The sequence below is a fragment of the Cryptotermes secundus genome, unplaced genomic scaffold (assembly GCF_002891405.2).
Source record: "Cryptotermes secundus unplaced genomic scaffold, Csec_1.0 scaffold330, whole genome shotgun sequence".
NCBI classification, from domain to species: Eukaryota; Metazoa; Arthropoda; class Insecta; order Blattodea; family Kalotermitidae; genus Cryptotermes; species Cryptotermes secundus.
In genome coordinates this window covers 1,084,423-1,102,227 of record NW_019734317.1, presented here as the reverse complement: position 1 = coordinate 1,102,227, position 17,805 = coordinate 1,084,423, and the positions used below count along the sequence as shown (strand labels likewise).

General features: G+C 38.9%; 2 protein-coding genes across 7 annotated transcripts in view; both read left to right on the top strand.

Moving 5' to 3' along the window:
• The window catches only part of LOC111868574 (BRCA2-interacting transcriptional repressor EMSY), a 71,974-nt gene that overhangs the window by 9,282 nt on the left and 44,887 nt on the right, over positions 1-17,805 (top strand). For 5 of the 6 annotated variants that reach the window (XR_002843526.2, XM_023859342.2, XM_023859344.2 and 2 more), the window contains exons 4-6: positions 5,732-5,907; positions 11,151-11,368; positions 14,957-15,100. Coding sequence is in view for 5 of the 6 variants with exons in the window: in XM_023859342.2 (XP_023715110.1) it covers positions 5,732-5,907; positions 11,151-11,368; positions 14,957-15,100 (538 nt within the window). In the remaining variant the exon portion in view is untranslated. The remainder of the gene's footprint in view (positions 1-5,731; positions 5,908-11,150; positions 11,369-14,956; positions 15,101-17,805) is intronic. The other variant, XM_023859341.2, reaches the window with a different exon arrangement.
• LOC117282638 overlaps positions 17,358-17,805 on the top strand; it is a 2,954-nt gene continuing 2,506 nt past the window's right edge. Inside the window, exon 1 of the mRNA XM_033753104.1 lies at positions 17,358-17,802. Within this exon, the coding sequence (XP_033608995.1) occupies positions 17,452-17,802 (351 nt within the window). The 5' untranslated portion in view covers positions 17,358-17,451. The remainder of the gene's footprint in view (positions 17,803-17,805) is intronic.

The following is a 17,805-nucleotide window of genomic DNA, read 5'->3' as shown; positions in this document are numbered from 1 at the left end:
GCATTAATTTGGCTGTATTAACTCTCTGTAGTGTGCAGACAGGTGCCTGTTTATGATAATCCATGAGAGTAACCCTTCATATTCCTCACTCTTAGCACTGATCAGTTTCCTCCTGTTCCAGTCACTCAGAAAGACACATTTAGGTGGCATTACCTTTTGTGTAGTCTTTGCACAGAGTGTAGAAAATGAGCATTTGAAGGTGAGGTCATGTCTGTCCATGTGATTGTTTGATCTCAAACTCCTGAGCAGTTTTCAGTGAAATTTTGCATTGGAGGCTGAGGTCCATACCAGAAATTGTCAGGTGACTATAATTTTGACACATGTTTCTGCAAAATGAGTCAAGCCCTACCATATCATCATCATCATCATCAGTAATCTGTCAGACGACAGGTCCACAGTCTCTTCCAAAACAATTCCTCCACTTATTGCGATCTAGAGCATTCTCCTTCAAATGACAGTATCCTCTTCTGTCCCCAAGGTCATCCAGCATCTTCTTACGTCTTCTTCCTCGTCTTCTTGTCACTTCTATCCGCCCATCTATCTTTCCTTCGATAGCTTCTTTTAGAAGGCAGTTTCTGCGTAAAACATGACCAATCCAATTAGCCTTCCGTTTTCTTATTTCATGTAGGATATTCCTCTGCTCACTGACTCTAATTAACACTTCTTCATTTCTCACATAATCGGTCCAACTGATCTTCTCCATTCTTCTCCAACACCACATTTCGAAACTTTCCAGATGTTTCTGATCTACTGCCCTAAGCGTCCATGATTCAGCCCCATACAGACTGTGCTCCAAATGTATCATTTCACTAGTTTCTTCCTCAAATTTAAGTCCAGTTTGCTGGTAAAAAGATTCTTCTTCTTGCTAAATGCAGCTTTTGCCATGACAATCCTGGATTTAATTTCACTAGTAAACCTTCCATCGTCTTTTAACAAATACCCAAATATTTAAAACATTTCACATTCTCCAGTTGTTTTTGGTCTATCTTTATTGTGACTGGGGTTGGTTGTCTCGAAATTTTCATTACTTTTGTTTTCTCCACATTCATTTCCATGCCATAGCACCTTCCAATTTCAATTAGTCTATCAATCATGCCCTGTAGCACAGTTTCTTCCTTAGCCATTAACACAAGGTCATCTGCATATTTCACAGTTTGAATAATTTGCCCTCCTACTTTGAAGTCACCGAGCCCATCCAGAGCTTCCTTGGTAAGGCATTCGCTGTACAAGTTGAACAGAATTGGTGATAAACAGCATCCTTGTCGAACTCCTCTTCCAATCTGCACACTTCCTGTCTCCCCCGTGTCCAGTCGTACTCTAACTTTCTGATCCATGTACAATTTGCTAATCAATCTTCTTTCATGCCAATCGATACCTGTTTCTTTCAGGATCTGCATTAATTTGGTCCAGTTTACCCGGTCAAATGCCTTCTGCCAGTCTATGAAGCAAACACACAGTTCTTCATCTATCTCCAAAGTTCGTTCCGCTATAATTCTCATCATCCCAATTGCATCCCTGATTCCTTTTCCTCTTCTAAATCTGAACTGCTCTTCTCCAAGTATATCGTCTATTTTCCTTTCAATTCTTCTTTTAAGTATCTTTGCTGTATGTGCAATAAGGCTTATTGTGCGATGGTCGCTGCATTTTGTAGCTTTTGTCTTTTTCTTTAAGGCAATCATTGTAACTTCTGTAAAGTCCTTGGGCCACTCTCCAATTTATATAAGGTTCAAATCACACTTCCTCATTTTTCTAGCAAATGGCTCATAAAAAAATTGGTACATAATATAAAATACAGGTATCATTAATATCCAAAATTATGTCCAAAATATTCTTAAGTTTGATGTATGGAAACAATATGCAGTGAAATAATTGTACCTTTTAGCAGTAGATTTGTTCTGTTGTCATCTTTAATACTTATGTTCTGAAGAAGAAAAAGAAGAAGAAGTAAGAAGTATTTACATTGTAACATTTATCATATTTTAAGGCACAATAGATCACTGTGGTCACAGTGCAAGGGCCTAGAAGGTCCACCCCTTATACATTCATTTATCATATTTTGGAGCAGATATTTTCAGTAGCCACTTGGTGTCAGCTTGCCTAGTTCAACACTATTTCACTGCATGCCACTGCACAGCATCTTGTTGCTGCTGGTACTGAACTAACTTCTTGTCTCATGGTACACACTGTTTCTCCACACTGTACTGTGCTTCCAAGCTGGTACTCAAATTAGCTATGCAACTTTTAAGCTCCACAACACATTTAACCATGCAAAGTAATTCTGGAAACATCTCACCAGCAATGCAGGCTGGACAGTCTGCAAACAATCTAGAAACTGACTGGGAGAGGGAGTTGTGTGGCAATATTTGTATGTAATTTCCCAGTTAAGATTTGGACCAAAGAAAATAAATGTGACAGGAGGTTGGCGAAAACTGCATGATGAGGAGCTCCATAACCTGTACTCCAAGTACAATAGGAATGATCGCAAGTCAAGGTGGATGAGGTGGGCATGACATATACCATGAATGGGGGGGATGAGGATTGCATATAGGATATTGGTGGGAAAGCCAGAAGGAAAGAGACCACTGGGAAGACCAAGGTGTAGGTGGGTGGACAATGTTAAAATGAATCTTAGAGAGATAGGATGGAATGGTATGGTATGGATTGGATTGGTCTGGCTCAGAATAGGGACCAGTGAAGGGCTTTTGTGAACATGGTAATGAACCTTCAGGTTCCATAAAATGCTGGGAACTTCTTGAGTAGCTGCAGAATTGGCTGCTCCTCAAGGAGGGCTCAGTTCCATGAGTAAGTACGAGGGTCATACTGAAAGTCATGAGCAACAATTTTTTGTAGAGTAACATGCTTTATTATTGACAAACCAAATACACCACCTCAATCTACAGACCTTTCTTTATTTTTCCACATAATCACCACTTCTTTGTACACATTTCTTCCAGCGTTCTGGGAGTTCGAAAATTCCCCTTCTGTAAAATTCCGTTCTAGGCATCCAAAGACACTGATGCACTGCTTTCTGAATTACCTCCCTTGTCTCAAAACGTTGTCCATGCAGCTGATCTTTCACAAATCCGAAAAGATGGTAGTTGGAGGGTGCCAGATCAGGGCTATAGGAGGGGTGTGGAAGAACTTCCCACCCCATCTTTGCAATTGCTTCCAATGTGAGGCCAGTGGCGTGGGGGCGAGCGTTGTCATGCAGGATGATGATGATGATGTTTCATCCCGGATGTTTATCGTGCAATGCACAATGGAGCTTGTGCAGCGTCTGGACATAATGAGCAGCATTGATGGTTTCCCCAGGTTCTCAGGAATTCGACCAGAATGAAACCCTCTGCATCCCAGAAGACTGTGCCCATCACCTTCACAGCTGATGGCACTGTCTTTGCCTTCTTTTTTGATGGAGAATGCAAATGGTGCCATTCCATACTCTGCTGTTTCGTTTCAGGCTCAAAATTGTGAAACCAGCTTTCGTCATCTGTCACAATACAGAGCCAAAAATCATCACCTTCATGTCGATATCTCTGCAGCAGTTCTGAGGTGATGGCTTTTCCCTGACCTTTGTGGTCTTTGGTCAATAACCGTGGGACCCAACAAGCACAAACTTTCCTATAGCCCAAGCTTTCGATCATCTCCTGTACTGCACTTGCCCTATTCCAAGTTTTTGGACTATTGTGTCCACAGTCACACGCCTGTCAACTTGAATGATCTCATCCACTCTTTCCTTGTTGCATTCAGTTGAGGCTGTTCGAGGACGACTGCTCCGAGGCTCATCTTGGATGCTGGTGTTCCCATCTTTAAAATGTTTGACCCATCTTCGAACACTGCTCGCACCCATGCACACACTTCCATAAGCACGCTAAAGTCTGGTGAATTTCTGCAGCATAGATTTCCTCTTTCACAAGAAATTCGATGACAGCACGCTGGAGAAACAACATATCGTCGGCCATTTTGTTAGGAGTGATACTGGTCACGTGATGCAAGCTATTGACGTCACAAGACACTCGAGGTTAACACAGCGGTTTCCACCTACCACTATACTCTCTTTCATCTGCTGTTCCCAGGTTGCATGCAAAAAGAAGTTGCTCATGACTCGGTACAACCTATGTACAAGTAATTTCCAAGTTAAGAAACAAAAGGCTTATCTGTTCTTCTATCTGAAGTGGTAGTGAGATACCGGATAGAAATAATGCAATGATCTGCACTAGATTAACTGTGCTAACACTAGATTTGCATGTTGCTTCTCATTAGTGATTAGTACTCTTTTCTGCCAAAAATGTGCAGCAAAAAATTCAGAACATGAAATAAAGATAATTCTTGCCATATCTTTATGTGCTCTCCGAGTTATAAGACCATCACCCTCAAAAAATTGCTTCATTGTTATGTGAGAAGGAAGTCATTAATGAACTGCAAAGGAAAGTAATGTATATGTTTGTTTTTGATTAGTTTCGTTAGCAGTACATTTGTATCATCTAGAAGGAAAATAAAATAGCGTTTTATTCCTGATCATCTGTATGTAAGGTAGAGATATATATTGCTCTCTATTACAGTAATTTAATTTTCATATGTGCCCCAGTTGTTCAGCACAGGATGACCAAGACAAAGCATATGAAAAAATCCATTAGTATCTCAAAGAAATTAATGTCAGTGCTATAGAGAAATGCATTTGGAAAATACATGTGTTCTGTTGTATGCCTTTTTACTCTTGTGAGTCTTGATATTCTCATGGCAGTGATTGTGAAGTTTGCTGTCATCTGAAATGTGACACCATGTAATAATTTGGTAGATAGGTACAAACACCTTGCTGCCTCCATCTTCTGAGTAGAAGAAATGAAAAGAAGTATCTTCTACCATGAAAGCAGAGACAGCACATTCCTCTAAAGTGTTGGTATGTATCAACCAAACTACATGGTATCACATAACAAAATACAGAAATCTTTTCACTCTTGTCAGATGAAGGCAGTGTGTAGGAATGGCTTTGAGACAGATGCTGAAGAATGTGTGTGAAATGTAATGGGGTCCATATTAAAGGCTGAAATTAGTTACATGTTTTGGTTATTACATGACTGGAAACATTTATACTGATTTATGTGGCTTTCATTTTATTTACTCTCAAACATTCTGTCACTTGAGTGAGGAGCATATTGGAGCACCTCACAAAACTTTATTGCACTACTGGAAACAGTAAACAGTGTATATAATATGGTTTAAAACAATGGCAGTTTTGTACAAAAAATGAAGCAATATATTAGGTATTTTAGTCATTAAAAACTGTAACTTTATGTACCTCCATAAAATGCAACCTGGTTGCAACAGAAGAAATCCAGTCCCATGTGTTCTGTTTTATACAAGTTTTACTATGTATGAAAAAAAAATTGCCTTGTATTCAGGCTAATATAGTATGTCTTTTATTGTGGCCTGAATGGTTGCTGACCCATGCACTATTGAAACTCTCATGATATGAGGGTATGGTTTAGTGTACAATGATTGCATTATGCAACCTGCTGTTGCCAGATTATAGTCCAATGGCTGTATGTTCATAGACAACACTAAGTGCACATTAACCCTCACCAGGTGTACATATGATAAGCATTACAGCATCCAGCTGCCAGCAGTTTTATTGTAACAAGAATTAACTTTCCAGGTATTATTATGGCATGGAGTAAATAAATATATATTCTTTTATGTTTCTTATTGAGTGCATGTTACTCCATTTTTGTAGTATTGCTGGTCCAAATACGTCAACTGACTGGGCAATTGAGGGACGCAGGTTAATCCCATTGATGCCGAGATTAGTTCCTCAGACAGCCTTTACAGCATTAGCCAACAATGTTGCCAATATTGCTGCAGCTGAAAATGCTAGGCTCCCACCTCCAGCAAATACAGTGAAGAAGAATCGTAAGTTTAAGTTACAGGTTTCTTTTTGCCTGAATATATTCGTACATCTATGCTCCTCAGTCTTTTTCTTTTTTGATCACATCTCTTAACTCTTTGTAGACAGAGGCTGGTCACCCTTCTCATGGGAATAATGTGAACCCAGTATTTTTTCACTGTATGTTTGTACAAGGGCTAAATATGAGAAGAGATAGTGAATTAGAAAGACTTTTATTTTTGATTGAACTTAAACATTTTTTCCTTTAAAAACATTGAACATTTGCAACAGAAAAGAAATAATTTCAAAATGTAAACACTAACACTGTTTGTGTGGATGGACATAGATGTGCATGTTAACAGTGCTGTCTCATTGTAGTAATAGTGGCAACTGTAATGAATCATGTACTCACTTCTTTCTGTTTTCACTTAAGGAAATGGCTTTAAGCCTATTAGCTTTGTTGCTAGATAACGTATACAGTTGTGATGCATGACCATGTGTCAGTTTATTAAGAAAAAAAAAGTAAAGCTATCCCTGTAACAGGCCGTGAAGGCCCATAGGGTTGTGAGACGTTGAGGGTCCCACATTATCTAGACAATCGGCTCAAAGATGGTGGTAAGGTTGTCAGTCTTACGCGCCGGCCACGCTTTACTCCCCAGGAAAATTATTTAATTAATTCCTCATACTCATTTCTGTTAGAGGCTGAGTTGACCCCAAGGCCATAATGCTGCTGGAAGGATTAGGTCAATTGAAAAAATCCAGTGACCTCATCGGGACTTGAACCCACGCCCTTCCGCCCTGTAGCATAGTGCCTCAACCAACTACACTACCGCATGCCCCTGTCAATTTAGTAAATATGTTATTTTGAATACTGTAGCTGATTGTGTTACATAATACTGTCAACATGATGGAGTGACTATAGACACGGTTCAGATTGGTAATTTGATTTATAGAACTCTTATAGATCTGTGACTACAAGTAATTATGACTTTTTCACTATGAATGAATGAATGAATGAATGTATAAGAGGTGGGCCTTCTTGGCCCTTGCACCTCGACCACAGTGATCTATTGTGCCTCCCCTTTTGATTATTCCCTCAACAATCCTGCACTTCAAATGAAGCGTAGGATTTTGTACGTGGGGACATTGAAATAGTCACCTGGTTCCATAAAATATTGACCCAAGTGACGCAATCTTAAATAAGCTAAGGCCTCACATTCGCACGGGATATGTGTGGCTGTTTCATTTTCTTCTTGACACCTCTCGCAAGTGGGACTATCACTTAATCCCAGTTTGAAGAGGTGTCCTTTAAGGTGACAGTATCCTGTAAGTGGTCCTACCACCCATCGTAGCTGGTTCCTGTTTAACTTCAACAGTTCCTTCATTCTTTTAGTAGAGGGTCCTTGTATGAGTCTCTTTGCTTGCCTGAGTCCAGTCAAGGACCCCCAGTATTTCATGTGATTCATGTTTGTCCAGTCCCTGATTGCCTTTCTGGCAACTCCTGTAGAGATGCCACAGACTGGTTCAGGTCCTATGAATGGATGTTCAGCTCCAGTCTTGGCCAATTGGTCTGCTATTTCATTTCCAGCAATACCCTCATGCCCTGGCACCCATATCAGTTGTACCCTGTTATGTTTGGCTAGTTCCATGAGAGTTTGGTGGCAATCCCAGACCAACTTTGAGTTGATCTGGTGTTTGTCAAGCGCTTTAAGTGCAGCTTGGCTGTCAGATAGAATGTAGATGTAGTTCCTATCTACATTCTCTATAATACATGCCTTAAAGGCATATACTTCTGCCTGGAATACTGTCATGTACTTCCTGAGGCTGAAACTATGTTTCCACCTTGTGCCATAGCAGAACACACCAGCTCCAGTGCCCTTATTTATCTTGGAACCATCTGTATACCAGATCAGTCCCCCTTTTGTGTCGGGCCGAAACCCATCTTCCCATTCACTCCTGTCAGGAAATCTGACTCTGAAGGGTTTTTCATATACATGTCTCAGTATCATTTTGTGAGACCCCATTTGTAATATTGGTTCTTTTTTCATGTCCTGAGTCATGTATGCATGGTTGAAACCATCGGATCTAGGTTTCCATTGTTCACTGCACTGGAGACGGTAAATTCCTGCCCTGGCCTCTGCATCCAACTGTACATGCAGTGGGGGGAGTCCAAGGAGTATCTCCAGTGCAGCTGTTGGAGATGTTCGAAATGCTCCTGTGATACCTAAGCAAGCCAACCTTTGCAATTTGCTAAGTACTGTCTTGCTTGTCTTAAGTTTAACTCTGGGCCACCATACTGTGGCGCCGTATGTAATTATGGGTCTTACGACCGCAGTGTATATCCAATGCACAGCGTGCAGCTTCAGTCTCCAAGTTTTACCAAACATGCTTCTGCATGTCCAAAAAGCCTTATAGGGTTTATTGATGACCTTGTCCAGCTGCTTTTTCCATATCAGTCCCTTGCCTGATACTAGACCAAGGTACTTGACATCGCTGGAAAGCTAGATCATCTTATTGAAGAGGGTCGNCTCCTGTGATACCTAAGCAAGCCAACCTTTGCAATTTGCTAAGTACTGTCTTGCTTGTCTTAAGTTTAACTCTGGGCCACCATACTGTGGCGCCGTATGTAATTATGGGTCTTACGACCGCAGTGTATATCCAATGCACAGCGTGCAGCTTCAGTCTCCAAGTTTTACCAAACATGCTTCTGCATGTCCAAAAAGCCTTATAGGGTTTATTGATGACCTTGTCCAGCTGCTTTTTCCATATCAGTCCCTTGCCTGATACTAGACCAAGGTACTTGACATCGCTGGAAAGCTAGATCATCTTATTGAAGAGGGTCGCTTCCTTAAGGCCCTTTATATTTCTCTTCCTGGTAAACGGTATAATTACCATCTTATTAGGATTGATGGAAAGTCTTGTTCTTTCACACCATCGTTGGACCGTGTACAGAGCTGTTTGAAGATGCTCTGATACTGTTGAAAGGAATTTTTCCGTTTATGAGGATTGCTATGTCATCAGCATATCCTCCTGTATAATACCCATCATCATTAAGTCCCCACAGGAGTTCATCAACGACCAGGCTCCACAGCAGAGGTGAGAGCACGCCCCCCTGCAGACAACCCCTAGACGCATGCCCCCTAGGTCTGCATGCCACAATACTGTTAAAATTCTCGTTACAAAAAAATCTTTTCCACACTTTTTGTAATTAATAAAACACATCCCTAAATCCATTTTTGTGAGCAGGATATGGCGCGCTGTAATTCAGGGCAACTTGTCAGTTCTCATACATCATTTGTATTATGCTTACTAAAACACTGTTTCATTTTACTGTAAGAAAACCTGAAGGGAAGAGACACCTTCAGAGACTAGGCATTAAAATGAATCCTAAAAGAACACATTCTGAGGGTGTGGGCTGGATTCAGCTGGCTCAGAGCAGTCTTCGATGGCAGACTGGTAATGAATCTTGGGTCTGATAAAATACAAGGAATTTTTTGACCAGCTAAGTGATTATCAGCTTGTTTAGATGGATTCTGCTCAGTTGGAGATAGTTTAATTATACCATTATTTTTCTTTCTCTCTTTAATTTTAAGCATCCTGATTACATTTGAAATTATAAGAAAATAAATCATTGTACACATCCTTTTTAAGAAGTTCTGTAAAGGACCAAGAAGTCTGGACTTCTTAAGCAGGAAAACATCTTAAAATGGTAGACTTCAAAATGTTTGCAGAATTAATTATGTCCCTTGCAGGAAAGTAATGGAATGTGCATTATGTTTTTACACTGAATAAATGTCTAAAAGCACACTAAGTACACAGGATTTCAAATATACACTGCATGTTCCTGCTGTCATGGTTACATTCAAGTAGTCTGTTCTGAACCATACTTGAAGAACATATTTAGCTTCATTTTTTTCCTCATCATTCAAGCAAATTTGAAGTAAAATTTTCCAGCTCAAAGAGGTTTCTGACTAATAATTCTGGCATGTCAGGAATGCCACTAAGTAAGTGGTAGTACTCTTTAGTCTGAGAACAACAGCATTTTCTGTTTTTTTGGCTGTTCTCCTTTCTAAACATATTAGGAACTCCATGAACAGCACACAAGATATGCATGCTCTGTTGTACGGACTACCAGTAATGGCATCTTTTTATGTCCATCAATATTTGCACATAAAACACAGTAATTCTGTCTTTACTCCTTTTGCCTCCATGACAACTTTCATTTTTAAAAGTGTGTTTTATGTGGGAGTATTCTGAAAAATAACCCACACTCATCTGTTCACTCAGAAAAAATAGAAACATTCCCTCCCCTCTTTCAGGCATCTGCTTCCTCATAATTACACTTAAGGATTTCTTGCTCACTCTTATGTACCTAAGCCATGCACATTTTCTGAATCAATTAAGCCATCCAGTCAAAGGTATGAATTCAGTTTTTTCTGAGCATTAGACATTGAATAGGTATATAGCATGCCCATTTCTGCCTAAGGCACTGTTGGAGCACTGATTCAGGCCTCTCATATTTAGAAGTTTTTAGTTCTTTTGTGCCTGGCTGAGTAGTTACACATTGTTGAAGTATGTCTTTCTTGTCACCATAAGGTTATTTAGCATTGATGATGGTATGCTCAGTTGTTCCTCCTTAATGCTGTCTTGTTTCTCAGAAACTGATTACACTTCACATTTTTTGTTTGTTTTTGTGGTCATTCATACAGCTATATATAATATACGAGGTCAGTTTACTTTCATGCAACCCCAAAATTCAACCCATGTGTTCACCATGCGCACAAAGACCATGCCAATCAGCTAGGCAGATGGAGGAGGTCAGAAAGTCACCATTAATTCTGCCCAACTTCTGCTGCTCTCCAAGCACTAATGAATGCTGCAATGGGTTTGATTTTTGTGAACTTACACTTTGTTTCTCATTCCTTATAGTGTATACAGAATATAATCTGACAAAAACTTACGAAATGGGTGAAATAGTTGATTTGTGTCTTTAAAATTGCTCTTCTTGGGTGAATATCCTTTTAAGTGGGAAATGTTTTAAATGGGCTATAAATACATTGCTCTTTTTATTACTTTTGACACCCAATGATTTTAACCTTTTAGGCACAAAACCATTTCAAATGGTTTCTTTTTAAGCAGAGTCCACTGTATATGATCATGTGTCATTACATTAGTCACACAAGTAATTCATTGTTTGGACTGTGTCCATTAAAGTAGGACTGTTGTTGCAGGAACAAGTTTTGTGAAGTGTTTTGTGGTTTTTGTCTAGCAGTACCCATTGATGAGACTCCTGCGTGTGAACCCAGTGTGCCTGAGGCAACCAAAACTCCTCAGAGATCTGTGAGTCCTGTAGCCTCTAATATGGTGTCATCCATTCAGCTGAAGAAGGAAGAAGAAGATGAGAAATCTAGGAAGAGGCGTCGATCATTATCTGTTGAAGGACCTGGAGTTGGACAGCTTCCATCCCCCACTCTTCCACCTTCTAAAGTAATGCAAATAAAAGAAATTTTCAGGTGAAATAACATTTGTGAGATACATATATCATACTGGAGATTCTGTGATACCATGCATATTATAACTGTCCCATTTGTACTATGTTCATGGCAGCCAGACTATAATTTAAAATTTTCCTTGGATGAATTTTTATTTGAAGTATATACTTTCTAAGATATTTAACTTTCATTAAGGCTTTCTTCATCAACTGCATTTTCTAAATCATATTTTCCAAGTTTCATTATCATAGCTCATAGGCCATTTTAGGTTATTGTACTGTGAGGTTAGAAGCCCTGTGTATTTGTAAAGTTTAAAAATATCAGTATAGTGACTACAAGAACTTTTGAGGTAATGCCTTTAACAGTGTGGAATTTTATATTGATAATAAAGGATGAGGATTCACAAAGATTTTGTGTTAACCTTTGTCAGCTGTATGTCATACTCTTGTGACTGTATACATGTAGGACAGCCTACTAAGAGTGACAGTTTTACTTTTTTTTTTTTCAAACCAGCCTATAACAGCTTTGACACTATAATTTTATGCACTGCTCTGTGCAAACTTCCATTATTCTTCCTACTGTGTTATATTCACCATAAGAATGTGATTCACGGACTGAAAGCCTGAGAGTTCAGTCATGCCCTGTTCGTGTGGTCTTGCTGTTAATCAGGTATTTGCACTCATTTAAGGTTTTGTCAGCTGTAAATGGCATCTGGACTGGATGGAAAACCAAAATATAAATAAATTTCTTGCACGTATGTACTTTTGGAGGGGGATAACCACAGTAGAAAGTTTTGATCACACAATGACCTTCATAGGCTTGTTACTCTAGCTGGCAAATGTGGTAAGTTGCGTTACTCTGACCAAAAATATTTATCTTATTGCCATAAGATGACAGTTTTGGGGACTAAAAAGCTGTTTTACTCAGTCACACTCCAAAATAAGCTGTGCAAATTTTGGAGTGAGATTCTGAACAAACAGTCTCATTTGCAATAAAAGTGAGCTTGATGGGGACTCGGAGCAGTAATAAGAATGAAAGCTGAAGTAAAATATTGTCGGTACTGCAGTACACTTGGAATTCTGTAGAAGTCCCTTCTTTCATCAGATGTCTCAGTGGATTGGGGATGTAAGAGAGACACCAGGTGAGCAAAGATGGCACACCAGTTTACCATCCATCTCTTCATCATGGGAGTGGTCCAGCTGTTGGTGGCAGAGAGTAGTAGATGTTCCGACATACTTCACAGTGATGGTAGATGCTTATGACTTCCTGGCATGACTGTACAACTGTGCTGTATTACTTCAAATTTAAAATGCTCATTTTACACTTTTCCCATTGAAAAATTGAGGTGTGTCTTAAATTCAAGAAATATGTACCTTTCTAATTTTGTTCCTAATACCCACATTTAGAAATTAGATGTGTTTTAAATTTGAGGGTGTCTTATAGTCAAAGTAATATTGTATGCACTTTGGCTATATTAGTACAAATGAGACATGGTGTCAGGGACTTTATCTGTAATGGTATTACAGCCCAGTGCTGGCCTTGATCTAGTCAGTGATGATCCTCCATTGCTTCCTGTCTAGTGCTCTTTTTCTTCCATCAGTGGATTCCAAAAATTCATAGGTCTTGTTTTAAAATTGTATAGTTACCTAGCACTGTCTCTTTATTCTCTCCAAGTATCATATTAGTTTGGAACAGATCACTTTTCTGCTGGAGTGAATTTAATTTCTTTTGAGAGATGTCCTGTCCACTGCTTTCACTGCTCCAGTTATATCTGACATGACATACGTATGTAATTCAGAATTCAGTCTGATTTGCCATAATCTGTTTTCATTAATGGGACGTTACATTTTTTAAAGTTTTTCTTCAGAGGTCCTTACAGTATGTAAGATTTGAAGTTCTCATATTGGTGGTTATGAAGACTTCTGTCTTCGGGGATATAATGCTATGTTGTCTGTTGAAAGTCAACCAACATTTCAGAGCAACATGCCACTTCCATCTTTGGGTTTTGAAGAATAAGCCAAGGAAGAAACCAACTTGAAGCAGATAGGAGACAGAGCTCTGCTATGATATAATGCATGTAATGATCACAAAAAGATGTTTTTGATATGTTTAGTGTTATTTTGTGGCTAGTACTAGGCTGTACTATTGCACAGGCTTTCCACATACAGATACCAGGCTTGAAGTCTGTCATTCACCACTAATATGTAAGCATGGAGGGGCCATCAGAATTACATTTCCTTAACATATCACTATGAGACCAGTGAATGTTGTTTCAAAAACCATTTACTTGAAATCTCATAGTTTCCAGGTGTCCATACTGCACTTGCTATGTGTGAAAATACTACACAGTGATGAAAGACTGATAACTGCCCACTGAGTCTATTCCAATGTGTGTGTGTAGTAATGGACAAGGCCAGAAAATTGAAAGCAGCATTGCAGAGAATCTGTTGGTATCACTGTTTTTTGTCCATATACTTCAGCTTGCAGTAAGTGATGCCAAGAAAGAATATGACATTGATGATCTTGCAAAAGGGTGTACAATAGTTAGCCTCACCAGCACAACACTGTGGCTTGTGTCAGGCTAAAAACCTTAAGCATCAGCTGGAAATACCTGTACCTGAACATTGACTTGTAGCATTGGTAGCATTGCAGATTTAAGATCATCTGCAGTGAACGGCTTTATCACAAGTGAAAGGAGGCTGCCATGTGGAGCAGTTCAAGTGTTAAGACCTGAAGTGGCTACATTACAATTGTGCTATGAAAATATATCTAGCTTGTCATCTAAAATACCTCTCCGTTGAACTGAATCTGTTCTAAAGTCATAACAGTAATAATTCAGAGGATAAGATTGGATTTTATTTGCATATTCTGTGCAAAAACAGTAAATTCTCATTTACCTCTGTGTGAAAATGTTAAGGAAGGCATAAATGCTATGATTATAGATCCCAGATTCAAAGCAGTATTGCTGATGGGGCTTGAAATAAATGTCTTATGCCATGGGAACTGTAACTTCATGGATGGCTAACTTGATATTGAACCAGAAATACAGAATACAGAGACTGAAGAAATTAAATGGGAAACATCTTTCAGAAAAGAAATCAGTGAGTAAAGAGTTAAAAAAAGATATTTCAAGGAGTGTGCTGTTTCTTGCAAAAGGAACCTGTTCACTTGGTGGCAGGAGAGTAAAATATACTTTGCTCAATTGACTCCACTTTCACAACATTATTTATGTATACCAGCAACCCAACTGGTAGGTGAAAGACTGATTAACAGTGCTGGCAATGCAATTTCACTTAGGCGAGAAAACCTGGTGGGGGAACATGTTGAAGAGCTTGTATTTCTACATGGGAGATCTTCAGAGTCACTTGGCGTATACATGGTACTTGTGTTTCTCTTTTCTGACTGTTATATGTGAGTATATAAAATAGAGGATAACTGATGTATTTCTTTGGCAGTTTTCAGGTTCAACAGGAGCAAAAAGATTATCAGTATAGAAACCCAATGTTCTAAAAGTATGCTATATTTAGTTACGCATTTCTTCTCAGAATCATTTTGAGAATGAAAGTTTCTTCTGTATTTACAGGTTCCCAATATTTCCATACAGCAGCAGCCACCATCAAGAACAGTAGCATTTCCCATGGGAGTGAATCCAGTGAAAATAACTCTCACTACCACACCTGGCAGATCAACTGTTACCACAACCACATCAGCCTCCACAACCCAAAAAGTATGACCTATGTATAAATTTATATTTAAAAACAAACTTCCTGATCATGTATTATGTCAATAGGATTAGTGATTTCTGTCCTACTGAATTATTCTTTTTCAGGAGCTGTGTGGATTGCAATATAGGATTTGTTTGTATTTATATGCTTATCATCGGTATGATTAGCCAGTGACTTTTCCACCAGTTGGATTATCATATTTCAGAACTTCTGTTCTTCTCTGTACTATCTTAATACATCCTATGTTGTCTGTGTCCTTTCTTTCTCTACTCTTTGTGAATACTAGTGAGAAATAAAATGAAAGATATCTGATGACAGGTATTAAATATTAAGCATTAACAAAATTTTTTCCTTCTGTATTGGTCCTAGAATCCTGTTATCTGGGTACTTCATTAATCCTTGGTTCTGTGGCCCTCTAAGAATTTAGTTTCCTGATAACAGATTCCCATTCTTCTCTGTTACTTGTAGTTTCCTCCCACCTGTCAACTCCATCTTGCAAAATGAAGTTCTTTGCTGTAAAGCAAGCCTGTTCCCCCTATGTCATTTGTACACACCAGCCTGTGCTGGACTTAAACATATTCCAGTCTGTCTTTGAATCCCTACAAATAATATCTGCATAGAATTGACATGAGTTCCTGTTTTTGTTGTTTCCACCACACTATATCTTCTTGCTGCTTCGTGGATCTTTGTTTGTGCTGCGTATTTAAAGTACAAGCTATAACTGTGTACCTGATTCTCTTTGTCACATTATTCCGTCTGCAGTAGCATCTTTTTCTTGACATGAAGTGCCATTCTTTTGATGAGGGAGACTTGTGTTAGCACAGAATGTTGTAATATAAAGCAGTGAGTTACAGCCTCTGTTTCTTATCTTGGGTGGTACTTTGGGCAACCCCATGACATTTCAAGGCTTTTACCCAGAAACATACTTCTGTCTCTCTTGCTTTCTCGTGTTCTCCTATCATAGCTTGATAAAATGTACTTTGATGTAAACAAATTAAAGATGTGTAATATATATTTGTATTTAGCTCTCCAATTCACGATGACTGGTAGTTTTATAATTGTTAAAAGAGTGGGTAAAGCTCATCTTCCATTCAGGTAAGTATGATACTGATCTCTTTTGACATCAGACATTGGCGTGCAAAGAAAAATAGTTATCAGAAACTTCTTGAAGTTTGAGACTCAAAGGTGAACATTCAAATCAGAATTGGGAATTTTTTTCTTGATTTCATCATAAGAATTTGATATGCATGCTTAGTATATACTGTATTGAATTGAATTGAATTGAATTTATTTACATTCTATAAATCCTAAGCAGGTTAGTACCTTTGGATACAGAACAAGTCAAAATGTTACATACATAAGTACAGGCAATTTTAGCTTAAAAATTAATATAACTTAATTTTACATCATTCTCTATTTACATTGAAGTATTCATCTAAAGAGTAGAAGGAATGAGCATGTAGATAATTCTTTAACTCTGATTTAAACTTTTTAGTATCATTGCCCAAGTTTTTAATACTTTGTGGCAGATTGTTGAACACTTTTATGCCAGTAAAGTAGACTCCTTTTTGATATACTGATAAAGTTGATGAGGGTAGGTGGAAGTTATATTTTTGTCTAGTATTCATGTTATAGACATCAGAATTTAATTTGAATTTATCTTTGTTGTAAACAACAAATAGGAGAAGCGATAATATGTATTGCGATTGAAGCAATCTGTATCTGTAGTTGGGTATGAGAAAGTAAAGATGGCCTATTATCCTTTCAGTTTAATGGTATGTGAACATCTTTAGAACACAGCTGGAGAATGAATGTTCAACCAATCCAAATAATTGAAAGTCGTTTAGTAATTTTTGAATTTAGAATTGTTCTTGCAGGGTGCCTTGGCCTACAGTCACTTCAGTTAAATATACGTAGGGCAGTCAAAAAGTTCCCGGAATTCCCCTACAGACGGAGAACAAGCAATAAGATAGCATACACACAGTTGTGATGGGGAGCTCAGCATGTCTGCTCGCAGGCGCCACAGATCTGAACAGGTTTCAGTGTGCAGTGTCGTTACTGTACCGTTTTAATTAGATGTGAGTGTTGGTCATTCAGCGCAATGTTGCAGTTGGAACAGCGTGTGAACAAGTTCATGTGCAAATTGGGAAAATCTGCTTCAGAGACGCACTCAGCCCTGCAGTAAGTTTACGGTGATACTGCACTAAAGAAATCCGCAGTTTACGACTGGTTTTCCCACTTTAAAAATGGGCAGGAGACGTTAGAGGATGACCTACGCAGCGGAAGACCTTCGACATCCAGAACCGAAGAAATTGTTGGAAAAGTGCGACAAGTGATTTGATATGATCGAAGAATGACCATCGCAGAGTTGGAGCAAGAAGTTGGTATCTCACACAGATCCAATCATGCCATTTTGTCTGATGATTTGAAGATGAGACGCATCAGTGCGAAGTTTGTTCTGAGGCAGCTGACCACGGATCAGATGGAATGTCACATGATGGTCCCTGGCGATCTGTTTGACAAAAGTACGCAGGACCCAACATTTCTCAAAGATATCAACACTGGTGATGAGTCATTGGTGTTCGCCTGCGACCCGGAGACGAAGATGCAGTCATCGGAGTGGCACACAGCGTCATTTCCCCGTCCAAAAAAATCACGCCTCATCAGATCCAAAGACAAAGTGATGCTCATTGCATTCTTTGACATC